The 26,442-nt window shown below is 43.6% G+C and overlaps 1 protein-coding gene across 3 annotated transcripts; it reads right to left on the bottom strand.

Annotated features, from left to right (window-relative positions):
* Positions 1 to 580: 580 nt before the first annotated feature.
* HSD17B7 (hydroxysteroid 17-beta dehydrogenase 7) lies at positions 581 to 19,999 on the bottom strand. 3 transcript variants are annotated; one of them, XM_063133672.1, is made up of 10 exons: positions 19,908 to 19,999; positions 17,000 to 17,203; positions 15,429 to 15,521; positions 11,961 to 12,092; positions 10,973 to 11,087; positions 7,903 to 8,097; positions 5,411 to 5,515; positions 5,012 to 5,068; positions 4,233 to 4,331; positions 581 to 686 (listed from the first exon to the last, which is right to left on the bottom strand). In XM_063133672.1, the coding sequence occupies exons 1-10, from the start codon at positions 19,940 to 19,942 to the stop codon at positions 591 to 593; spliced, it is 1,131 nt and encodes a 376-aa protein (XP_062989742.1). In that variant the 5' UTR covers positions 19,943 to 19,999; the 3' UTR covers positions 581 to 590. The 3 variants fall into 3 exon arrangements, with proteins under 3 accessions (XP_062989742.1, XP_062989750.1, XP_062989760.1); XM_063133680.1 differs by lacking the exon at positions 5,012 to 5,068; XM_063133690.1 differs by lacking the exon at positions 11,961 to 12,092.
* Positions 20,000 to 26,442: the final 6,443 nt, after the last annotated feature.

Genomic DNA, 26,442 nt, shown 5'->3' with positions numbered 1-26,442 from the left:
ATCAGGCCTAGTGATTAGAACAGTAGAATCGTGGGTGAGGGGAAAAAGCCTTTATTCCTCAAAAAAGGAAAGAAAGGGATTTAGGAGTGATCAAAGAGAGAACAGCAGCACCTAAAGACAAAGGAACAGAACAACTCATTGAACCTATTGTCTCAGAGGAGGTTCTCAGAGCTTTCTTTCAGTGCTCAGAAAAGAACTGGGTGTGAACGGCTTCACTCTGGACCTTGGACAAGCAGGAGGACTTGTTCCTTTGCAGGAGCTGTAGAAGGTTCCAGCAATGTGCTCTGGGTAGCCAGCGCTACGCATCATAACAGCAGAGCTTCACCTACATACAAGCAGACTTGCTGAAACAAGGACACATCTGCCCTCCACTTATTACTTGAAATAAATGCCCTGCTTTGAAGAGTTCACAGACTAAAGGGTTTTCCAGTCCCATGATAATCTAATCATACATCTCCAGAGAGTTCTGCTTTGTAAAGGCAAACACCGGGGGACAGGGATGGGGGGGGGGACACACACACCACATGGATCCAAGTGGAAGAAACGTTTTGCTGAAAAGATAGGCAACTGGAAACACTGGTCTGGTCTTGCTATTTTTTATGCTGATGGCAGCTGTTTAAAACTTGCTTCTCCAGCTCCAACATTTTCTTGTAAAACTTCTTAGCCATGTCTTCAGTGACATCCATCTGAAAGACAGAGAACCCAGCAGTGATCAGGGGGTGGGGTGGGGTGGGGTGGGGTGGGGTGGGGTAAATACAGGAACACTTTGGCCTCCCTCCTTACATGAGACCTGCCCCTCCTGTAGGGGGCACCCTCCCATTATTATAGCGAATTCTCTCTGCCCACCATTCAATGTTCACTTCAGTTGGGGGTGGGTGGGAGTCTATATGGCCTATTTACCATAGTGTGGTTGCAGTGGCGCTGTGCTGTTTATATGACGCAGATGCCAACACGCAGCCACAAAGGGCTTTCCCTCCCAAAGCTGTGCTTTTTCGTGATGTTGTTTTACTGTGACTTTTTCAATTGCCCCGATGTCATCGTATTGCTTCCTCTCCCTTTCACTAATGGCTTCACTTTAGATTAGGAAAGTGGGTGTAGCTAGGGGCAGTTCCCAGTGCAAGATAGGTACAGGAACCAGGGCAGCAGGTTGGCTGGACAAACCAAGTAATGGCCTCCATGGCCGTATTGCTGTCTGGGGGAACAAAAGTAAGGGCAGATGTGATGTCTTAACGTATCAGTTCAATGAACTGTAGCAGCACGGATGCACTGCTATAGGCTTTCAAAGGTGTGCAGAGTACTCAGAAAACAAAAGAAGGTTTTTGCAGGTTTTTTGTCTGTTGTCCATTCCGGCCATAGGCAATTTTTCCTCTCCACATAGTCTGCGCTTAGTCCTGCCACTTAAAGACATATCAATGCCACTTCACAGCAGCGATGCCGCAGCGTTTTGGGTGAATCAGCACACAAAGCAGCTTCATACAGACACAGCCTTGTAGTTACCAATCCTTGAAGGAGATTTTGATTTTCCAGATTAAAATTTATAGCACAAGGCTGGCTTCTCCTTTTTCGAGTGCTCATTTCATGAGTGCCAAATCTGGCAGCCCTTTCCAGATGTACAGTGTCAGGATACCCCTATATATAAGAATGGCATGCTCCCACCCATAACATCAGCAACTAGGGAGGTATGTCGTAGAGTGGCTCTCTAACTTCAGTTCAATCCAGCTGTCCATGCTACGTTAACTTCCTGGAGCAATCCAAATTTCTTTTTCCTTTTTTCTTGTGAATTTAACAGAACAGAAAACAAATTGTGGGAGGGAAAAAAAGAACAAGCATTACATGCATAGGATACACCATTCATTTTGAGAGAGAGAGAGAGAGAGAGAGAGAGAGAGAGAGAGAGAGAGAGAGAGAGTTATGCATAGGTTTCAAGAAAAGCAGACCATATATCCACATATTTATCCACTCGCAAGTGGCGTCTATATACCACCTGTTCAAATGTTGATAGCACTGTTAAATCCTCAGTCTATTGCATTATGGGAGGTGAACATTTATCCTTCCAATGTGGTAATATCCAGATTTGAAAATAGCAGGTTAGTCTTTCCTTTGGAAACACTGGGCTGAATGTGGGATCCAATTAATTGTGTCAGAAGGAGAATTTCTATCATTTTTCAGAGTTGCAGCTTAACTATCACATACCAATTCATGCCAAATGGCAGCATCTCCAGCCAATCAAAGCTTCTTTTAATGTCAAACTATGGACGGTCAGCACAGAGTGCCTCAGCACCTCCTAACCCTGCCCTTACTATTGGAAGAATTAAGTGGTTCCTCACAAACCCACAATTATTATTCATAAATGATTAATGGACTGTAGTAAATTAGATGCCCAAGATTTTAGGACAGTGTGGAATTGGTATGTCCACCAATGGAAAGCTGCCCCAGCTTCCACCTGTACTGCTGCCGTAACTCCTATCTAGCCCCAGCTTCCATCTTTACGCACCTTTAAATTCCATGCCTGTGGTACAGAAAATAACAGACAGCCAACCAAAATGGGTCGTACAAGCTCTCATGACCACAGAGAGACATATTCCCAGGTTCCAAAGGAGAAATATCTGACATCCATCATTCAGTGAGCTGAGGACCTTGCCATTCTCTCCATATCTGGATGCATATCCTATTGCCATCACTGTTGTACTAATGTTGTCCCCCGCCTCGATCCAAAGGGAGAGGCGGGTAAGTATTAATTATTATTATCATCATCATCATCATCATCATCATCTCTTCTTGGACACTCACTGTACTGCATATACCAATATATACATACCTAAATATTTTTATACTTGCTTCATTATGATCAACTGACATAGTTTGCCATTCTTTTTGATTTTCAGGTAACAAAGCTCAAGGCCTTGCTGAAGGTTCAAGCCAAAGGGCTCTTGTCCTGCCGCTCCTTGCCCATGGGGCAGAGATTCTGGCCCCCAAGGCCTGGAGGTCCAACTAGTGGAGAAGAACTACATAAAGAGTGGAGGAGGGTTGACTGGGAGTCCTGTGCAGTTGGTCTCTCCCTCCCAACATAACTATTTAGCTTCACTTGCTGCTGAAGGTGAGTAAACAATGGACTTATTAAGTAGCACACAATCTTATGTACGTTTAAACAGAAAAATGACGTACAATTCCAAGCATGCCTCAACTGGCATAACAGGCAGGGACATGCTGGGAGTTGTAGTCCTTTTTTTTTTGTCTAAGGATACATAGGATTGTGCCTTTAGGTTGACTATAGTAAGCCTGTAAGTTGCAGGCAGTAGGGCTGCTATTCTGTGTTTTTTCTTTTGTTTCATTTGCCCAGGCATATGGCAGCACATCTTAATCACCCACATTTACTTTTAACTGTTTTTAATGCTTTATGTATGTTCTGTGTTTTAGAATTTTAAATTTTGTATACTCGTTTCTATCTCCATTTTAGAATTTCTGTAAACCACCCAGAGAGCTCTAGCTATGGAGGCGGTATATAAATGTAATAAATAAATAATTGTTTGTCTTAATATAGGAAGTGGCCAGCCAAGGGGAATGTCCTGTGGAATGTTCACATTCTGAATTGGGGGTGGGTGGGTTGGATTCCTTCCCCACCCGCCCCTTTTAGTCCTACAGAGCCCCCCACCCTCTTTAATTTCTGATAGATTGGCTGTTATAGCCCCAGCTCATTTCTTCATCTACTTTGGGATGTGCAGGCACAATTCTGCTTCTACAGGAATCTGCCTCAGCTGGATTGGGTTGCTTTGTTTTAGAAGTGTTTCTTTGCAATGTAATAAATTAAGCCTTTCATTATTTTCATGAAAGCTTTTTCCTCCTGTACAGAATCAATTCACTTTAGGCTACTTAACATGGGGGCAGTTTCTGGGGATAAGTAGAAGTTTGTGCCCAGCTCTCAAAGGATACAGAGCAATACCCAAACCAGGGATAGGGTGAGTACCATAAGTAAATTCTAACGGTGGCAGTTTTAGCCCTCCCAATCTTTAAGGCTCCAGTTAAGGAAGGTTCATTTCTATGAGACTTGTGCAAGGGGACTTCCCAGTAGAATGTGTTGTCCTTAATGGCACCCAAAATCTTCCATTTGCAGTCACCACCTTGCCTCCCGTCAGTCGTTTTAGACCACTCCGTGACTGTATGATGCAGTGTGCACCAACCGTGTGAAAGAAACAAGTGGTTACTATGTAATTTACTCAAAGAGATAGGTCTACCTTGCGGGTTTCAACGTAGTTCTTGCCCAGGAATGTAGTACAGCTGTGAAATTTCGCCAGCGGGTCCAGCAACTCTGGCTTCTGCTTCAACAGCCAAATCTAGGAGGAAATACAAGCAGCTCTCATTCCAAGTGTCCTTCATTCAAACCAAACCATGCCAATGCACAGAAATCCTCCTCCAGGCTTAATCCGGGGCTGAACAGACTCAAACTAGGGATGGAAGAGAGTCAACACCGAGGAGCCATCCAATGAAAACCAGGAGCAGGCTGAGGTAAGAGGAGGGGAAAGAGAAAGAGAAGGAGAGAGGCACCAAGAAAAGAAGGAGCTAGCAGGTACGGTTCGGTATGGAGTACTGTACTGGCATGAACTCTGCAGCAGTTCAGAAATACCAGTGTATCTATTTAAAATATTTATAGGCCACCTGTCATGGACCAGCAATGCCATGTTCCACAAGTAGACGGGAGAACAGGCAAAGTAGTGTATCCCTCACTCCTTTTTGCCCTTCCCTTCCAGCGGACTTTTTTGCTGCCACCAGGTCAATTTTTTTTCTGGACCTACCATGTACTTTGTAACTACTTTATTGTCCGTTTCTTTAAAAGAAAAAGAGTGGAGCCAAATGGCCCTGACAAGACCAAAACCGACGGTACCTGCAAGGAACGTTTCTCCTGCTTACACTGCAATAAACGTACTGGGGACCTCATGGCATAAGGTCTATCATAGGGCAGAACACTATGGGTTAAAAAGACTTCAAGTGACACATGCATGCAAAAGCACCTTACCTGTGCTTCGGCTCCATTATATGGCGTCAGCGTATATGTAGGGGTTAAAAGGCGTAACTGTTGCAGGAAGAAATGCAACAAGTTAGTTTTCTCCTCTCCCTGCTCTCTGGCACTGGGGCTGGAGAGAGAAATAATTCCAAAAGGAAAAGGGAGAACACTGCCCCCTCTGCCCAGATATTAACAGCAGTAATACCCAAACTGGAAATAGCCAAACAGGACTTCCTCTGTAACATTATATGGTAAAAAATTGCTACACTATAAATTAACATCTGCTGACATCAGATTGAGCCCTTGGTCTACAAACTCAGCCTTTTCCTATGCTTGAATATGAATCAATCCGCAGCACCCCCAAACTTATTTTCAGGGTACAACACTTCTTCAGAAGTCCATCACACTCACCAGCCACAAGATGGGTAAAAATAACTTCCAGAAAAGCGGGTGCAAGATTTCGTACGTCATGTTGGTCATCACAACACCTGGACAGATGACACTAGAATATAAACCCTGTTCACAGAGAGGAAGGAAGAGGGGCAGGGAAGGACAGAAATAAACCCAGTGGAATTCATTGTGACCCATCCCCACACATAGAGGCACCCATGCTCACATATTAGTGTTGCTGATGTGTGAGCATAGAGGAGAAGGAACTTCTACAAAATAGCCCTCTGTCCCTTTTCCTGCTAACTTTCCATCTTGCACTTTGTGCATGTGAATGGAATTACCTCTGAGGAAGTTCCCTGCTAGCTCTTCCTCACTAGTAGAAATACCTCTACTGCTTTTCTGGATCTGCTGGATGGAAAGGGGAAATTATCAGGGAGCAGGGAACCCTGTAACCAGAGTTACTTGAAAAGAAGGCATGAAGCCCCTCTACATTCCAGCAGGTGATTCATCTCAAAGACCCATCCCAAGAGACCTTTTGGTGAGGAGGGCTGGTGTTCTCCTTTCTCAGGAAGGGATAATTTGTTTTAAGAAACGTGTTGCTCAATTCAGGGTTTTTAAAACCAATGCAGACAACTCAGCAACTAATTATTCTTGCTAAAAACCTCATCTGTAAGATTTTAGCCTCTACCAACAGCCAGGGCTCCTGCTCCACAGACAAATTCAGCCCACCCTAGAGTCGCCAGGTCACAATCTGGAGAAAGCTCTCCAAAGCAGCAAGAGATGAAGTAGCCCAATCTTGGCTTGCCGAAAGTTGCCCACCTTGCATCCCAGCCCTTCCATCTGCTCTTTGCCCCTACATAGGGAGTCTGCTCATGCAGAAAGCAGGGCAGACAGATTAACGGATCGCTGCTTTGGCAATTGTATCTGATATGTCTGTGGATCTTCGGTTATGTCTTATTCAGCAAAAACTCTTGTTTTGAGTCTACTGAATGCCACAACATCTCCTTAATAAAGGTTTGTCAAACTTGGCTAATTGTTGGAAGTGTAATACAGTTAATGCCTCTTTTACTCATATGTTTTGGAAATGCCCAATAGTTGCCTCATTTAGGGAGGAAGTTATCATATGGATAAATTTTGTATTGGAACACTCTTTAATATTTACTAGTGTACATGTTCTTTTAAATTATTTACTTGCTTCTTAGAATTTAACATGTGGTCAAGGCCACCTGATTCAGGTCTGGTGTCTTGACTATATTCCATTCTTCTTAATGTCGAGATGAGTAGTTCTGAGGGTCTAAAGAAAATATGGGAGTTGGATTGGTCAATTAATATAGATACAGAGTGGTCAAATTCATTGGACAAATTCCCATTCAAATCTGTATCAGTGTCCACAAAGGAAACAATGTTAAAGGCCTTGCAAAAATGGTATTTAACCCCAGTAAGGGTGGCATGATTCAATATGTCGATTTCGCAATCTTGCTGGAGGGGCTGTGGAGAGGTAGGCTCCTTTCAGCATATGTGGTGGCACTGTGCTAAAAGGTTGTTAAATCCCCAGCATTAGCACTGTTGGGATTCTTTCCGGAGGATAATGCAAAAGCTTTATTTAAGTCATTGATAGAATCTCTTTTGGTTGCTGCCAGATTGCTAATAGTTAGATACTGGAAGGATTTGGCTGGCGCCACGCTAATAAATCAGTATAACAAAGTTTGGCACGTAGCCTTAATGGAGAAACTGACCAATAAACGAAGACTGGCAAGAGTAACAAGATCTAAAGACACATTTAATATGGACTTGGCATTGCTTTATAGTATATACAACTTCATCGGAATGGGAGAATAAAATTCCAAAAGCATTTAAATCTTTCTGGTTGGCATAATGAAATGTATCTCTCTTGTGGTTGGTTAATCCCCACCACCCCGAACTATAAAGAAAGGAAGAAATGTTTAAGATCTGAAGAATGATATATATTTTGTAATAGATATATTTTGTAATAGTTATGAAATGATCATTGATTTCCTGTGAGATAGTGGGAGGGGAGGAATACTATGTTCAAGTTTATTTTGTTTTGTTTTGTTTTCTGTATTTAAAATAAATAATATATGAGGGGAAAAGAATTTAACAGGGGGTCAGAGTAAATGAATTTTTCGTGCCCTTTTGACCACTAAAAGCCTGATCCTACAGTACTGGAAAGATAAATCCTCACCTCCTATAATACAATGGACTGACGACAATACTAGCAACATGTGAAAGAGTGATATACCAGGGCCACTTGTGACTGGACCTGTATATGGATATTTGGTATGCTTTTATTGAAGTTTATGAATAATCTATTTTCCCTCAGAACGCTGAAATGATTGAAACTCAGACTTTTAAAGCATGTAGTTATATTAGTGTTTTTTCATTTTTTTTAATTTTCTGTGGTTCCTGGATTTTGTTTTTTTAAAAACTCACAAGAAAAAATGATTAAAAAAGAAGGATGGCAGACAGAAAGCCCAGCAATAGCACACTCTCACCTGCTTGTTGTAGTGGTTGTTCAAAGCCACACTTGCGAGGTCAGTGGCATACTTAGAGGAGCTGTAGGCCTCCTTGCCGTGCTGGTGCTGGTAATCGTCGAGACTGAAGTTATTTTTATGGGCATTGACCGAAGAAGTCCAGACCAGCTTGGAGGGCTTTTCAACACAGCAAAGCAGAGCCTCCAGCTGCCGGATCTATGAGGACAAAAATCAGGCTTTCATAAGTTCCCAGGCATGTAGAACTTCACTCTATCAACTTTATATCACGTTCTGCAATAAACAACCATAGAATCATAGAATCATAGAATCATAGAATAGCAGAGTTGGAAGGGGCCTACAAGGCCATCGAGTCCAACCCCCTGCTCAATGCAGGAATCCACCCTAAAGCATCCCTGACAGGTGGTTGTCCAGCTGCCTCTTGAAGGCCTCTAGTGTGGGAGAGCCCACAACCTCCCTAGGCAGCTGATTCCACTGTCGCACTGCTCTAACAGTCAGGAAGTTTTTCCTGATGTCCAGCCGGAATCTGGCTTCCTTTAACTTGAGCCCGTTATTCCGTGTCCTGCACTCTGGGAGAATCGAGAAGAGATCCTGGCCCTCCTCTGTATGACAACCTTTATGTATGACAACCACTCTGGTTTCAACACTCCCAGGCATACAGCAAAAACCAAGTTTATCAATACAGTAGCGACTATTATATGTGCATAGTGGCATGATCAGTCACCCAATAATAAGCAAGAAAAACTTATCCAGACCCCTTGTGGTTGAGACAATGAGATAGAAGAAAGGGGTGGATATATTGGTGACCGTATCACAATCAATAATCACATATAATATAAAGGTAAATGAAATACTTGAAATACCTTTAATGTACTAAGTAAAATCGCTAATCTATATAGTTCAAGTATATTCAAACTGTATAGTATTGCATTAGAACATCAATAAAAACAGTTCAAGACCAAACGCGTTTCGACCATGCAAGGTCTTCTTCAGCGGTAAAATAAAATATACAACAGGCCATCTAAAACCATTTTAAAAAAGGTACCTGCAATGTCCTCTGAAATCTCTGACCACAAGGAACCATTTCAGTGTATTGTTTTTAAACCCAAAAGAATATACGTGAAGAGCACAATTTTTAGCCATCCAGTTTTAAAAATTGCACGAGTGCATTTTAGTTCTTTGCACTGCTGCTGGCTTTTATCTCAGTTATTATTTATTTATATTTTGCTGCCTTTCAACGCAGAAGCTAGTTTGGTTTTATTCTGTTTTTACACTTATGGTTTTATATTATGTTTTACAATCTTATTGTATTTTATGGTTTTAAGCTTTGTCTTGTAAACTCCAAGAGCCTCATGTGGCACAGAGTGGTAAGCGGCAGTTACTGCAGCCGAAACTCTCCCCACGGCCTGAGTTCGATCCCAGCGGAAGCTGGTTCTCAGGCAGCCGGCTCAGGTCGACTCAGCCTTCCATCCTTCCGAGGTCAGTAAAGTGAGTACTCAGCTAGCTGGGGGAAAGGTAACCACGACTGGTGAAGGCAATGGCAAACCACCCCGCTACAAAGTCTGACGTGAGCGAAAGCAGGCGTCCCTCTAGGAGTAAGCAATGACACAAGTGCTTGCACGAGAGGTTCCGTTCCTTTTTTCCTTGCAAACTCCCCAGAGAGCATTGGCTAACGGGTGGTTTAGAAACAAAACAAATAACAAAACTTATCATTATGCAAATCATGCATAACGAGGCTTTGCAAAGAAGGATGCTGACTGGACATAAGCCAGTCAATTACCTTTAAACACGGCAGATGTTTGGTGGAAGCTGCACTGAAAGGCAGCAAACGCAAGTCATTTTACAAGTTAAACCCTGAAGTCAATGAGCGTGCAAATCCTACGCATGTTTAGACAGAAAAAGTCCTATAACTCCTAGCACTCCTTAGTCAGCCACGCACTCAAGAAAATTGCACTCAAATTTAATATATTGAGGCCAGCAAAGAAAAAAACAAACAAACATGACTTCACTGACAAACATGGTGAATGTTATTCGGTTAGTATAAGACAAGCTTATCCTCATGGACACCTGTGGGAACCCTCATCTGTTACATGCTACTATCATCAACAAAAGAGGTGAGACAGGTGTGGGAACCAGATTGTTCAGAACCATATATAAAGCCAGCAGCTAGAGTACAGTATCCTATTCAGGGGTGCACCTGAACACATTGTCCGGGTATTTATTTTTAAATATCCGTATTTTCTGTTTAGCCCAGCTTGAAGCAACAGTTGCTCTTAAAGGTCAAAGTGATAATTGATTAATTGGTTAACGACCTGTCAAGAGTGATTGATAGTCAATTATGTTGTAAATTGAAAGAGGCAGATAAGCTCTGTATAAATGTCTCCTATGTGAGCATATCTGTACCTCTCCTGTGTGATGAAGTGACGTTCTGTGAGTATGTTTGTATATAACTGTAAATAAGATCTCTAAATCTATACCTCAGTAAACTGCTGCTGAAGAAATACTTGTTCCTGTGGTTTGTGTTCCTGGCTGTATCTCGTTTCTCTGAAATCTACCTGATTCCGTTGTATACTTTGCTAATCTCTCTGTGTCTGGAGAGGAATTTTATCAAACAGCACCAACACACATGAGGGCTAAAAGTGAGTACGGAACAGGGGCATGCACGCAAGCCCCACCCCTAACGTCCTCATGAAGTCGGGGGATCTGGGTTATGGGGGGATAAGCGCTTTCAGCTGAACACACTTAGAAATCTCCTTTAGATCTTTGCACTCGATGCATAAAGGTCTGGCAAAGGAGCCCATGCATGAGGGCAGGATTTATGTGTACACCCCTTACTCACTTTTAGCTCCCACTGACAGGTAAACATTGGAATAGGGCTAGTTTTCCAATATTTTATTTACAATATTTATTTATAATATTTATATACTGCTCCCCATTCAAAATTTCAGAGTAGTGTACAAGGTAAAATAAAAACAGAATAAAATATCCATATTAGTTCCCATCACAAACACCCAGATAATATTTGTGCAATGCTTGCATGTCTGAGTCATATACAAGATCAATCTTTCCCTACCAGTATGAAATGTCCAAAGAAGTTGGTTTCAAAGACCTCCTGTAGGCCATCTGGAGTGACCCTGTCCTCCTGGCTCATTAGCCCTTCTGCTGTGGACAACATCCGGATTATTCGCCTGAAAACAGGACAAGACATTACAGTTCATTCTGCAGGAGTGAGGGTTGTTGCCCTTAAGGAAGATCACTAACCAAAATTATCACCCTGTTCCTTGCTATTAAATATTTGTGCTTTATTTTAATATTAAGAAAGTTAATTGGTGGCAAAAAGGAGCACTCCTTTCTCTATGGCTGGCCACTGTTGGAAACAGGATGTTGGACTAGATGGACCCTTCGGATGATCCAGCAGGGTTCTCCTTAGGTTCTCATCCACAGTGCAAAGAACTGCAAAAGAAATTTCTATGAACCCCTTAGCTGTCTACATAGCTTTCCTCTAGATCACAGTTGGGTTTGAATTAGAAACTGCCAAGGTATGGCAGAAGCCAATTAGAAGAGCAGCCTTCACTTCAACAATGCTTAAGAGCTGCTGTTCTAGAACAAGGATTTCTGAAACAATGTGGTGCCTGAGATGGGGTTATTGTGGTGGAAAGGCTGGGGTGTGTACATAAGTAATTAGGAGCAAACCAGAAGAAAGTGGAGTTGCCCACTTCTCCTACAACAGGCACAAAGCTAGCAGCAATTATATGCAGGTGGCAATAAACATAAAAATGGAAGACAGATTTGATGTTAGCTTGAGTGGGTGGAGTGCACAGCACGGTGAGGGAGCAGGGATCCATGCCATTGCCAGAAAGATCCAGGGGCTACAGCTATTTTGGGCAAGTAACTATACCTGGTCATTAGCTCCTCTGTGGTAAAATGGGGGACACCTACCTTGCAGACTGGTAATCAGGACAAACAAGATGGAGATTGTAAACCACTTTATGCAAATAAAGTTTTCTATATAAAATCAAGCCAAAATGTAGTTCTCGTGTCACACATGAAGTAGCACATACTGGGAAAAAGAGGTCTTTGCTTCATTTTGTTCCACTTGAGGATGTTCCATCACTGAAGCTATACAGGTTTGGGCCTGGTCAGTATTTGGATGGGAGACCACCTGGGCACCCCATGTGTGTTGCTTTGAACTCCTTAGAGGAAGAGCAGGATACAAGTGTAAATAAAATAACCAGTTGTTATGTTACAGGTTAGATTTTAAGCCACTTTAGGATTCTTCCCTGGAAACACTAGCTCAATGCATTGCAGTGGTCTAACAAGGTAAGCTTGACAGAATGCAAATTCCAGAAAATACTACCACTCTAACAGAATGGTGACCTCACATTTTGAAAGTGTGTGTGGTCCCAGTTTGTAAAACTCAAAAAGAAAAAAAATGTACAGGTCCAGAATGGACTTCTGAAAGGAGAAGAATATGAAGACTTCACAACGTGGATAACTGAGAAATCACACAACACAATATGCAGCTAGGAACACTTATAATTTTGACAGTTGTGTATAAGGAGAAATTCAATAGATGCAGCTTGTCATGTCAGAGGGGCGAGAAAAGGAGCTGCACCTGTAGAATTGAACTCTCCTACACAGGTATCAAAAGGGACAGTGTCTTCTTCCCTTGCATTTGATTATCTCTCACATGAAGCCTCTCTGCAGACTACAAGAACCTGATAGACTCCAGAGACTAAAAAACAACAATAAACTTGCTAGTCCATATGGCTACAGAGATACATTCTTTGAATGTGGCATTCTCATTCAAGGAGGCAAGTAATGAAGCCAAAATGAAAGAGTTTCCATCTGTCATATTTCTACACCCCTTTTCAAGATCTGGTTCACAATTTTTTTGCTGTTAGCATTTTTTTTTAAAATTGACATAGTACTTTGGGGGGAAAGTAAAAAAGGACCATACAGAAGATTAAATGAAGAGTAAACCCTTGTAGGCTCACATTCTAAAGAGACAGAGGGTTTGGGGGGGGGGTTGTGCAAGGGGGGTGAGTGGAAACATGACACAGAAAACGGGAACCAAGTGGAGGAAAAGAATGTAGAAGGAAAGCTCCAAAACAGGCAGGTGTCAGTTGCCATTTAAATAAAAGGGGAAATGACTCTGTCCGTCTCTACGGAAGTGGAAAATTCCATGGAAGACAAGACAAGGGGACACAGAAGAAGAAATCTGGAGTTTGGTGAGAAGGACGCCAAGAGAATGGCAAGAACACAAAGGGACAAAAAGCAAAAGAAAAGAGGTTAATGCAAGCCCTTGAAATCAAGGAGCAAGAGTTTACAGTGAAAGGGATATGGAAAAGGGAGACAGAAAAGGAGAGAGGACATATGATCCTCTATTTATTCTAGATACAGATATTGTACCAGAGCTGCAACATGGCCAGCAAATTAATGTATTTCCTAGGCGTTTTCCTGTAGCCTCCAACTACAGTGACAAGGGCAGGTACGCTGCAAAAGTCACACATTTCAGAATATACATTACTGGAGCAGCTAAGTGGTCAGGAGTAATACAAACATCCAACATAGCCACTTTTTCTTAGCTCCTACAGGGCTTCAGGGACTATAATCTCTGCATATTATAAGAAAAATTTTCAACGTTGAGTGACTAAATTATATAGCTGGTATTTCGCATTGAGCCTGATGGCCAGTTGAGCTGCAAAAAGGATAGGTATATTTATCTCTATGAAGATGTAAACAGACCCATCCATGGTAGAAGCTATACATTTAGGAGTGCATAGCTCGTAGAACCTTAAAGGCTAGCAAATTCATTATTGCATAAGCTTTCATGCATTACGCTTCATGTAACTGATCAAATGGACTGTGAAGTTACATGTACATATATAATGAATTTGTGGTTATAGGTGTATATTCCTATTATGACTCTGCATTTTATGGTACATATAAAGATAAGACTGGTATGAGTAACTGGAGGAATGGTGTATTTGCATATGCGAGATGATTGGCTGTGGGTGTGATATATATTAATAGGCAGCTGTGTCTCTGTGGAAATCAGAGATTAGATGAAATATAGTTTAGAACAGATAGGGATTGGGAAGAGAGGTAGGATTTGGAAACAGCCTGTGAAGAGATTCATGATGAAGAGAGAGACTAAGATTTCTGTATGTGAGAGGATATACATAGATAGGAGCTTTAAAAGTTACTTATTTACTGTTGAACACCCGAATTCTGTAATTAATAAAGATTTGTTTTTTATATAAAATCTTATGCTTACTGCTTGTGGCTACAAAAGGGTAGAGTAATAAAGGGAAGAATACAGTTTAGAATAAAGCCAGTATATCCTCACAGCTCATGAAGGAAAAGGGTTGGACATGAGGAAAAGTTTCTGGTGGCAGCATTACTACATTGGAGGAAAATGTTGCCTGCTGTGGGAAAGCTTATTCCTTAATACATGTGTTACTCCTTAAGGTTCCACAACATGCTGTTGCTTTTCCTTGAAAAGATTGACATGGCTAACTCTCTGAACATTATGCATGTGAAAATAAAATATGAAAAGAAAACGAACACAGATGAAAAGAAAACGAACACAGGGCTAGTTCAGATGTAACAGTACCCAGAATAAGCAAGCCTGCTACTCAATCACTCCTGTTTGGCTCCTACTGCCAGTGGAAGAGGCTAAACAAACTAGGAAGTCTCTCTGGGGTTTGTTTAGCGTTATGTCCAAACTGGGATCCATGCCGTGTTCCTCTCTGAATAAGCCAGAATCATAACTCGCTGTTTGCTCTCGGTTCTTCATGATTCTGCCTTGCTAGGAGAGCAACAAGCAATTGAGTGGTGTGCACTAACACAGTTGCTAGTTCCAGATAAAACAGTATCCCACATGTACTCATTCTGCAGTATTCTTGTTCAAAAACTGGCTTTGACCAAATATGAAATAATTGAGCCAGCCTTATCATGGGGGAAGCCACCCTGATAAGAGGAAATTAGAGATCTATGAGGGGAAAGTAGAAGAGATCTGGTGTGGAAAATAGACAGTGGATTTGGGCTTCATTTAATTAACTCCTTGTTTCTGCTCCTTTAGTTCTGCCACCAACATCTAACAGAATGCAGCTCTGCAACAGCGAAGGCTAGAAAGGTACTTTAAAACACACACCTTCCGATTCTCAGACTTCCAACAAGAGCCTACAGGCTGTATGTTCTAGTTGTATCACATGCAAAAAAGGAAGCAGAAAAGCAAGAGGGCAGCCTCCAGTCAGATTTTAGCCTCTACTACAAAGTAGAGAGTGTCAAGTTGCAGTATTCTGTCTCGGAGGAGGAAGGGTCATGACCGCTACATGGGTTTAGGTTTCTAATATAGGAAATGGTGGCCATGGATAAAGACGCAAAAGTCTTCAATCTCACTTGGTGACCGTACCTACAGTATATACTGGCTTCCACTGGAACATCCATTGACTCCTTCCCCCCCCCCATTCACAGTCAGGCTGAAAAAAACATAGCAACTGACCAGTTATGTTATATTATACCTGGAGAAGATGCCACGTAAAAATGCCCTCAAACTGACACGTGGCTTTACCATGATCCCAGCATTCAAGAAGAGATAATCCAAACGCTGAAATCTGCACAATGAAAGTAACATTTGGTTATTACAAGAAGAGAAAGACAGCCTTGAATGCCTTAAACAGAACTGGAAATATAACCTGTAAGTGCCTAATGCCTGTTAGTGCACAACATAGGCAGAATGTTTGGGGCTCATTTGCCCTGAACTGTACTCTTTCAGGCTGCAGGCAGAGGGATGCATATTGGAATGGTTCCCCCATCCCCACAGGCAGGGGAAAAACTCTTTTTACACAGAAATCTTGCATATTAGGAGAGTAGGCTGGATCATGCTCAGCAATATGCTAGTTTTCTATTTGCAAAGAGTTTTCTTCTCATAGTAGAACATTTAAACATCAAACCCTACCCAACCTGTACCCTAAAGAGGTAGTCCAGGAAAAGTTTGATTACTTGTGTTGAAGGTATAAACATCATGCATTACACAATGACTTCTCACAACAGCATTAACGATTTGTCCAAGGCAGGTAAGAAAAGTCCCTCACTTGCAGCCCCACAATTACATTTCATGAAGCTAAGATATTTGTTACTACTTTGATTATACTTCTTGCACGGAGTCTGACTGGATCAAATAGAAACAAAACCACCAAGGCATAAGCCATCGTACCCTATTGCTGGCAACATCAGGTGGATGTGTGATGTTCGAGGGGGAAATGAGGAGAGGGGCAGCACATACCCAGGAAAAGTCAATTCTTTCCAGAGGCTTGGAAAATTGGGGAGAAGGGGATTGGGTTTTTCCCTAGTTTTTCCCATTCCACTCCCCCACCAGGCCTTCACATCTCAGGTCACAATAAAGGCAGAATTAAATTTGATTGCAGACGCAGTCTGGGAATGTGTGCAACTCAATGAAGCATTGACAAGCAATGCTTGACGCTTCCCTTGCAGCAACCTCATAGAATCATAGAACAGTAGAGTTGGAAGGTGCCCATAAGGCCATTGAGCCCAACCCCCTGCTCAATGCAGGAATCCACCTTAAAGCATCCCTGACAGATGGCTATCCAGCTGCCTCTTGAAGGCCTCTAGTGTGGGAGAGCTCACAACCTCTCAAGGTCACTGATTCCATTGTCCTCCTCCAGCCACATTTCCCACCACCACCACTCTGTGTGTTTGCAGGGGAAATGATGGGAATGGTAAAAATAATCATGTTCTTTCCTGTCAATCTATGGCTGTGTGACCACGACTGAATTTTCCAATCTGCATCTGCTGCTGAATGTCTAGTTCTGCCTTAAAGAGTAATTACTCTTTAGTAATTACTCTTTACTAAAAGGCAGATTACTTTTAAAAGGTAGATTACTTTTAAGTAATCTATTTGCTATAAATATGGCTACTTTGCCAGAATTTATCCAAAGAAGCTCATATTGCAAAAACCTGTAACGCAGGCATGAAAAGCCAGCTTGGAGAACTGTTTGATGAGGGTGAGTGGTGACATGTGACAGCCCACCTAACTGTCATCCCATCTAACTGGTCTCACACTCTCACATACCTTGTCTTGATCTCTTTGGCTGCATGTAGGACAGAATCCAGCTTGCCAACGTCTATTTGAATTAGGCTGATGTCTGCATGAGGGTAGTAGTACAGCAGTTCATTACGGGTGGCGTTGGCCTTGTCCATGTTCCTGCAGGCTAAACACACGTGGAGGTCGGCATCTTCTTGAAGGAGACGGTGGCACAGCGCGGAACCAATTCCACTGCCAATAGCAACAACACATGGTCAAGGCCTACCATGAGGCCACAGGCGGCAGCCAGCCCCCACCCCACCCATTACATTTCCTCTGAAGAGCCTCCCAATGCAAGAAGAGATGGTAGCTGCAATTACAAAGCATAGACACTCAAAAAAAAAGTTGTTGGGACAGTAAATTAGTTTTCTTAATGGATTCAGTGCTGTCCCCAATATGTAAGGGAGTAACAAGCTCACTTATGGGACTTTGGGAGACAAAGCGCTGGGAGACTGAAGCGCCCCTGGAGTAAACACTGTCATTGTTTCGGCGCCAGGTTAAGTCTGCCCTCTAATCCCAGGCATTTAATCGGATAAATTAATAGCAAATAAATAATTTACAACATTTGTATACCGCTCCATGTTGAAGTAGATTCCAGAGCAGTGCTTAATGAGAGATAAAATGATAGAGATAAAAAGAATAAAACATGTTATTAAGATTATTTTTTAAAAAGCAAATGCCAATAAAACACCACCAGAAGCAGGCCCTCTGATGTCCTCAGTGACCGGGCAGGTTGGTAAGGGAGAAGGCGCTCTCTCAGGTATCCTTGTCCCAAGTTGTTTAGGGCTTTTTACACTAGTACAAGAAGCTTATCTTGACCCGGTAGCAAATATGATAAGCATCTATTTCAGTTGTCTTGAACAGGTCTATTATTAAAAAAAATGTTTATTGAATTATGTTTGCTGTTTAAACTGTTTTAAATTTTGTATGTTAAAAAATGTTTAGACTATGCTTTAATCATAATGTTGTATTTTGTAATGCTGTATGTTTTTTTAATCAGTTGTTGTAAACCCGCCAGAGAGCTGGCACCCAAGAACCCTACAAAGGCCAAACAGCCTTGGGTGGCCCAAATCTCACTTTGGCTTCAGTGCCGAGGCAGGCAAAGCCCTGAGATGGCCCAAGTCAAATTGGGGCTGGTTTGGAGCCTCCGAAATGGCCAGCAAGTTGGGAGGGGCGGGCTGTGCACAGCCCTGCTCCCTATGTTCATACGAAAAGTTCATTTCTCTCCACTCCAATCATTGTTATAAACCTCATATAAACTGAAGTTAGATGCAAGATTTCAAAACAAAGATCTTTTCCCCAAGCATAAAAAAATTGAAATGCATTATTTATTTATTTATTTATTTAAGCATTTTTATAGAACCGCCTCACCATTTCTGGCATCGAGGCGCTTTACAATAACATATAAAACAATTCCATTAAAACCCTCAACCCTCGCCCTCAAGCCATTAAAAGCCCTCAACTCCAATTTAAACCACCCCCCCTCCTCAAACTCTTGTGAAAATAAAAACGCCTTACAAAGGCGTTTGAAGCAATTGAGAGTGGGAGCCTGTCTAATCTCCAGTGGCACATTGTTCCATAACCGGGGGCCAGCCACTGAAAAAGCCCTGGCCCCCGCACATTCCAATTTGTAGCGGGGGACCATCAGGGCTCCCTGCTCCTGAGAGCGAGTCTGCCAATGATGAGACACAGGAGAAAAGCGAGTGCTCAGGTATCCAGGACCCAAGCAATGCAGGGCTTTATACATGGTCAACAAGACCTTGTAGCACACCCTAGCAGCCACTGGAGCTCTTGAAGCACCAAAGTGATAGAAGACCACTTTGGGAGCCCCTTGACCAACCAGGCTACTGAATTTTGTACAGCCTGTAGGCATTGGATTTGCTTCAAGGGAAGCCCTGCATACAACAGGTTGCAATAGTCCATTCTGGAAAGAACCAGGACCTGGACTGCGGTGGTAACATCAGCCTCTGACAGAAAGGGGCGAACTTGGCGGAGCACATGTAGTCTATAAAAGCAAAGTAACATTAAAACCCAGTGTTTACTTCGACTCTATTCAACATATTCTATTGCAAATAACACCTCCCAAATCTGATCAACTCTGTAATAGTCAATCATGCTATAGAAGCGGAACATAAAAATAACAGCATATAAACATAGCCATAAACTAATATTGCGAGACACGTTGCAACCCTTTCCTAAAAAGCCTTTTCCTACCCCTGCTTGACGCTGAAAGGCGAAGGGCTCTGACCGGCTCCCTCTCATTTTCAGCGGCCAGGTTTGCTTTTTTAAAGTGAGCCTCCAGCCCTGCACTGTTTGGGTCAATGCCTGCAGGGGCAGCTAAGGAGCACTAAGGAACTTCTAGGGGGAAATAACGTGACACGCGGAGATATAACTTTAACATATTGCGCTGCTGCCTGCATTTATTATTATTATTATTATTATTATTATTATTATTATTATTTATTCAGCACCAACAATGTACTTGGTGCTGTACAAAATATACAAATAAGACAGCGATACCCTGACTAGAGGCTTACAGTCTAAAATTGGAGGCTTGCTTGCTTCACGCATCTTCCTCATTCCCTCGGCCGCGCTCTTCCCTCTGGAGCCCCTCACCACGGTTCTTCCCTCTGGAGCCCCTCACCACGGTTCTCCCCTTAGGAGCCCCTCACCACGGGTCCCTCAGGAGGCCCACACCACGGGTCCTCACCACGGTTCTTCCCTCAGGAGCCCCACACCACGGTTCCACTGAGCTCTCTACCACGACCTCAAACCACGCTTGCGAAAGGAAGGGCCGCGCCAATAGCTCAACTGGCCCCACAGGGCAAACCCAAAGAGCTGCCCCCTTCCCCAGCTGCCCCCTTCCCCAGCTGCCCCGTGAGCCGCCCGCCCTCACCTGCTCGCACCGGTGATCACGGCCACTTTTTGCATGGCGGCGGCGGCGGCGGCAGCACCAATGGCAGGTAGCGCAGGAGTGGAGACGAGAGGGAGAAGCCGGCGCTGCCTATAGAGGCCAGGCCCCGCCTCCAAGCGCCCGAGCCCGCCCTCTGGGCGGCCGAGGAGGAGGAGGAGGAGGAGGAGAGGCAAGCCCCGCCTTGAGAAAGGAAAGTTCCACCCACGCCATAGCAACACCGCCCGGCCGCCCCATTCCTAGCCGAACGGACCACGCCCCCTCGCCTGCAGCGTCTGCCCAATCAGGGATCTCGATTCGGATCTTAGGGCAGAGGCGGAGACGTGGCGTGACCGTAGCCCCAGCAGGGGGAGGCAGGCAGGCAGCGAGGCGGCAGCGGCGGCTCAGCCACTCCCGGCCAGCGATGCTGTAAGTGGCGGCTGCCGCCGCCGCCGCCGCTGCCACGATCATAGAAACGAGCCTAGGGATACCTCACAGCTTCAAGACTTGTTGTTTATTGGTTCAGCCGCTTCCGACTCTTCGTGACTTCATGGACCCGCCCACGCTAGAGCCCCCTGTCGGCCGTCGCCACCCCCAGCTCCCCTAAGCCCGTCACCTCCAGAACATCATCCCTCCATCTTGCCCTTGGTCGGCCCCTCTTCCTTTTGCCTTTCACTTTCCTTAGCATCAGCCTCTTCTCCAGGGTGTCCTATCTTCTCATTATGTGGCCAAAGTGCTTCAGTTTTGTCTTTAGTATCATTCCCTCAAGTGAGCAGTCTGGCTTTATTTCCTGGAGTATGGACTGGTTTGATCTTCTTGCGGTCCAAGGCGCTCTCTGAATTTTCCTCCAACACCACAGTTCAAAAGCATCTATCTTCCTTCGCTCAGCTTTCCTTATGGTCCAGTTCTCGCAGCCATAGGTTACTGCGGGGAATACCATTGCTTTAACTATGCAGACCTTTGTTGTCAGTGTGATGTCTCTTACCTTCCCCAGGGATCATATTTTTATTATTACCCTTCCCAGTGCCTGTTTACCCTACCCTGTGCCTGTTTGCATTCTCTTCCCCTCCTTATTGTTTTATTATGATTTTATTAGAATGTAAGCCTATGCGGCAGGGTCTTGCTATTTACTGTTTTACTCTGTACAGCACCATGTACATTGATGGTGCTATATAAATAAATAAATAAATAATAATAATAATAATAATAATAATAATAATAATAATTGCATTTATATCCCACCTTTTTTCCTCCAAGGAACCCAAGGTGGCGTACATAAACCTCCTTTCCACTTTATCCTCACAACAACAACTCTGTGTGGTGGGTTGGGCTGAGAGTCTGTGACTGGCCCAAAGTCACCCAGTGGGATTCCATGGCCAAGTGAGGACTAGAACCCGGATCTCCCGACTCCCAGTCCAACACTCTAGCCACTACACCACATTGGTTCTCTTTAGTCTGACCTCTCTACCATGACCTTCCCATCTTGGGTGTCCCTTCACGGTTTAGCTCATGCAGGGCTGGTGCCAGACTATTTTGTGCCCTAGGCAAGGCGAGCTACTTGCACCCCCCATTGTTTTTTGCCAACTTCGATTTTTAAGAACATGTTTTGTAGAAAAAATAAAAAGTACAAAACTTGAAACTGCTAAATTTATTTTAAATTGCTTGGTCCTTCTTTGCATCCACTCATCTTCAACTGATGGGTCAGGGCCGACACAACTGGTTAATTACTTAGGGGGTGTTAAGTGAAAGATGATGATGAAGTAAGAGAAAGAGTATGAAAAAGGCAAAAATAGATATTGGGAGTGAGAGTGAGAAGTACCTTAGATGGCTTTAAAAAGGGGTTACATATATTTATGGAAGAGAAGACATCTGTGAACAGCTACTAGTCATGATGGCAACATGGAACACCTTATACACATTTACCTGGGATTAAGTTTCATTGAAATCATTGGAGATTACTAGACAACTCCAGGATTTCACTGCAAAGATTTATAGAGTGATCCTACACCTGCTTCCTCAGAAGAAAGCCCAACCAAGTTCAATGAGACTTTATCCCCTCCCTGGACTCTGTATTTTGGTGCTTTTTTTTGTAAATTTGGTGCCAATTACCCTTTGATATTCTATGTTTCATTTTTGTGCAGATGTAAGACACTTTGAGACCAAACTATATAGGCCATATAAATATATAAATTAAGTAATAGTGAAGTATGACTAGGATTGCAATCTTCATGCCACTCTTCCCTTTTTTAATACATCCTTTTTTATTCAATCCTATGCCTGTTTAGACAAGAAAAAGTCCTAATACTTCCAGCATGCCCCAGGCATCTATGCTGGCTGGGGCATGCTGGGAGCTGTAGCAGGGCTTTCTTTCCTGTCTAAATCGACATAGGATCGCGCCCTAAACGAATGAAAGGAAGAGAATCATAACATTAATCATTAAAAGGCAAGAAAAGTGGTGCCCAAGCCTGGTAGGGTGGTGGATCGGCACACGGGCCAGCCTGTGCCTTGGCTCTCCCTTCCCTCCCTCGTCCCCTCATGACTGTACTGCCCATGCCCGGGAAGGGCAGCAGCTGCACCCTGAGCTGTTGCTTCACCGCTGTTGCTTCTCCAGCCTGCAGGTCGAACTTGACGCTGGCGATGAGCTCCTGTACAAGGGCAGCGGCGGCAGCGCCCACTCGGCGCCCCGTTTCCCCCTCGCGGACCACCGGGTCAAGAAGCCTAGCCTCCCCGGGCAGGGGCGGGGACAGTCACTCACTCCACGCCATGGCTGCTCGGCGGCGCTGCCGCCACCCTCAGCAGTCGGCTCCCAACCGCTATTAAGCTACACCGCGTGGCTTCGCCACGGCAACCGCCTCGATCCGAAAGGGGGCCAAAGAGGTAAAAAGTGAAGAGAGGAGAGCCAGCTCCGGCACTAAACTGAAAGCCAACGATTTTCAGAGCGGCGTCCCTCGGAAGTTTGCCTCCTCAGGCCCGGGCGCTGCAGTTCGCACCGCTCGCGTCCCATATATGGTATAAAACTGTGACCCTTAAAGGGCAGCACTGCGCCCCTCTGAAGTCTGCGCCCAGGCGGCTGCCTGACCTGCCTAAATGGTAGCGCTGGCCCTGAGCTCATGGCGTCCTTGAGGTGCTCAAGCTCCAGCACCACGACAAAGTAACAATCTCCTCTGCTGGAGAGTTTCAAGTAATACCCTATTTCTTCCATTCTAAGACACACTTTTCCCCCCATATAAACATCTCTAAAAATGGGGTGAGTCTTAGAATCGCGGTGTGTCTTAGGTTTTTTTTTCCTATTGGTGGTACTGAAATTAGTGTGCGTCTTACAATCGAAGAAATACGGTATGTATCGTTATCTGGGTGAATGGCTGCTGAATGCAGCGGCTCTTAGCGTGACCCAAGGTGCCAGACATATACTTAAAAACTGATTCCAGAACGCTATTTGGGAGTAAGAAAATAGGCTTTTTAATGTTTCCCAGTTTAGGTTGCCCAAGGTGCAATCCTGTGCATCTCTGTTCAGAAGTAAGCCCTGCTGAGTTTAATGGAGTTTACTCCCATGAGTAGGAGTGCAGTCTTAGAATCATAGAACAGTAGAGTTGGAAGGGGCCTACAAGGCCATCGGGTCCAAACCCCCCCCCCCCCCTCAATGCAGGGATCCACCTTAAAGCATACCTGACAGATGGCTGTCCAGCTGCCTCTTGAAGGCTTCTAGGGTGAGAGAGCCCACAACCTCCGTAGGTAACTGGTTCCACTGTCGTACTGCTCTAACAGGAAGTTTTTCCTGATGTCCAGCTGGAATCTGGCTTCTTTTAACTTGAGCCCGTTATTCCGTGTCCTGCACTCTGGGAGGATCAAGAAGAGATCCTGGCCCTCCTCTGTGTGACAACCTTTCAAGTATTTGAAGAGTGTTTTCATGTCTCCCCTCAATCTTCTCTTCTCCAGGCTAAACATGCCCAGTTCTTTCAGTCTCTCTTCATAGGGCTTTGTTTCCAGCCCCCTGTTCATCCTTGTTGTCCTCCTCTGAACCCCGTCCAGCTTGTCTGCATCCTTCTTGAAGTGTGGTGCCCAGGACTGGACACAATACTCAAGATGAGGCCTATTCAGTGCTGATTTGGAAGCTACATCTACATCTGTAAGCTAAATGCTTACATCTGCATAAGCTACACCAAAATTGGCTCAGTAATAGATATTAAGGAGAGCTTTAAGCATACCAAATTTGAATTGAATTGGGTCATCCATTTTTTTAATGATTTTTTTACATTTCCCCCCTTAAACTCACTTCCTGATATGCAAAGGATCGCTGTCGCCCAGTAGCAAAAACAACAACAACCGCTAAAGCTTAGCGCTACGGGGATAATCCAAGGGAAGCAGGTATGTAGGATGAAGTATCTGTAGCACTTGTTCTCATATAGAAGCTCATTCAGAATTCTTCTAAATCTTCTCAAGCTGTATTGTATATAGTGGATAGCAGTGACATCAGCCTAACGTTTCCGTGGCCCCTTATAATTTCAAAAATGTTTCCCCCCCCCCCCCTTACTCAAGAGCCAGGGTTTTGGCTTATATGATAGTTAATTGCTAGGAGCAAGATGGATGAAAATAGGTACATTCTTCCATGGCTGAGATGAGGCTGGCATCCGCAAGAAATAGGCCTTATTGGTAGTGGCAGCTAAATGTAGAACGATTCTTCTTATGAGCTATTTACTAACTTCCTTTTAGCTCTTTAGAAAACTGTTTAAAAGCCTTTTTCCCTTCTGTCAGGACTTTTGGAAAGAAATCTTTGGCCTTTTGCTGTTTTTATAGACATTTAACCAACTATGTTTCAGTTGGTGTTTTATTGTTTTGGCCACTTTGCCCATCCATTTGGTTGGAAAGGTGAGATACAAACAGATTCAATAATTAATGAATAATTTTCATTACATGTACTATACACTGTACTGATTTACTCTGCAAAACTCTCCCCCGCTCCGTCTCAATATAATCTGGATATGATAGGGGGCAGGGATAGAAAAGGGAAAGACATAAATGGTCAAAACATCTTTTTGGCTCATATGCAGGCATATATTTGGATGTGTACTAGAGTCAAGATGCATTCACCCTCCACCCCACTGTTATGTGAATTACATTTTTATACCACTTTGCATGTTTTAATAGGGAAAAACAGTTTTAAAATGGTAGGAATAAATGAATCTTCTTTTCCCCCTCTCAATAGCCATTTTTTTTCTCTCCGAAGGTGTCTTTCTCCAATGTATCTTCCTAATGAAGAAAATTAGCAGCCACAATCTCCACATGGCATAACTATTGCCTAATTGAGCCAGACCAGCTGCAAACTAACAGGAATGACCACCCTCCATTTGCAGTACAGAAGCAGGAAGGCGTTTGTGGGTGGTTTTTTTTTAAAAGATTCTTATTTACAAATCAGTCATTTTACAGGAATGCAGTTCAATGGTGCCTTACAGAGAATAAATAAAGAAAAACTATACATTGGTCTTTAAGTCTCCATTTCACAATACAGAGCTGTTTTGAAGAAGTGCTGCAATGATAAACTAATATTAAGCATCCAGAAATTTATATTTTCTAAGGATGAAAGGAATACAGCTACCCAGCATCCTCTTATAGAAGAGAGACTGATTACTTGTAATGATAACTGAGGCTCCAATCCTATGCTCGCATACCTGGGAGTAAGCCCCATGGAATTTAATGGAGCTTATTTCTAAGTAGATTTGCATAGGGTTGCATTGTTAGAACATCTCAGATAAATGTACTCTGCATTCAGGGGAATGGAATACAACCAGAAGACAAATACTATTGTTACAAGCAGGAAGCTTAACATACAGCATGTTATAAAGTAAGGCCAGAATCCAAAGAACTGTACAACTTTACAACTAATTCTATACCTGTGAGGGCATTTGAGCATACGTGGGGGGGTTTAATAGATCACCATCACCCGTCCTGCATGACAACCACTTTTGAATCTGAGGGAACTTTCAAAAGCAGCTTGTAATGTGGCATGGGACAACTTTCCCCAATCTGGTGCCCTCCCGATGTGTTGCACTGCATTTCTCAACCTTCTCAGCCAGCATGGGCACCAGGCTGGAGGACACAGGGGTGGGACAGCTGATATGGGAAGAGGGGTCTGCAGGTCAAATGTGAAATTGTGTGTGCGTGCGGTGTGTGTGTGGGGAACCCACACCCTACTGGAGAGGCTTTAGCCGTGGGCAAAATCTAAGGGAACTCTTTGGATCTTGGCCTAAAGAATACAGCACTGCCAGAAAATAGGGTGGGGGTGTCGTACTTTAGTTCAGGAGCATTATTTTGTCACCAGTTAAGTTTTGCCACCAATATTCCCAACATCAGAGGTTAAACCCGTGGAGAACTTGAACTCTCAGTTCCTTAGCTTGTGTTTGAGACACATAGTTTAGATTTCCCATAAAATAGAGTTCCAGAAACTCATTTTCTTTTGCTAAACCCCAACTCCACTGATATATTTTCATGTTTCTAGAAGCTGGAGTTTTAATGAAGACTATACAGGCAACATGTACACCACAGA

Source organism: Elgaria multicarinata, chromosome 1 (genome assembly GCF_023053635.1).
Source record: "Elgaria multicarinata webbii isolate HBS135686 ecotype San Diego chromosome 1, rElgMul1.1.pri, whole genome shotgun sequence".
NCBI lineage: Eukaryota > Metazoa > Chordata > Lepidosauria > Squamata > Anguidae > Elgaria > Elgaria multicarinata.
This window is presented reverse-complemented; position numbering and strand designations above follow the sequence as displayed.

What these genes read in the sequence shown, in the direction of transcription:
- HSD17B7 (XM_063133672.1), bottom strand. Translation starts at nt 19,942, where the DNA reads ATGCAAAAAGTGGCCGTGATCACCGGTGCGAGCAG. An exon ending in GTGATCACCGGTGCGAGCAG is followed by an intron (nt 17,204 to 19,907) that starts GTGAGGGCGGGC and finishes TGCTATTGGCAG; the next exon opens with TGGAATTGGTTCCGCGCTGT. An exon ending in ACAACCACTACAACAAGCAG is followed by an intron (nt 5,516 to 7,902) that starts GTGAGAGTGTGC and finishes CTCTGTGAACAG; the next exon opens with GGTTTATATTCTAGTGTCAT.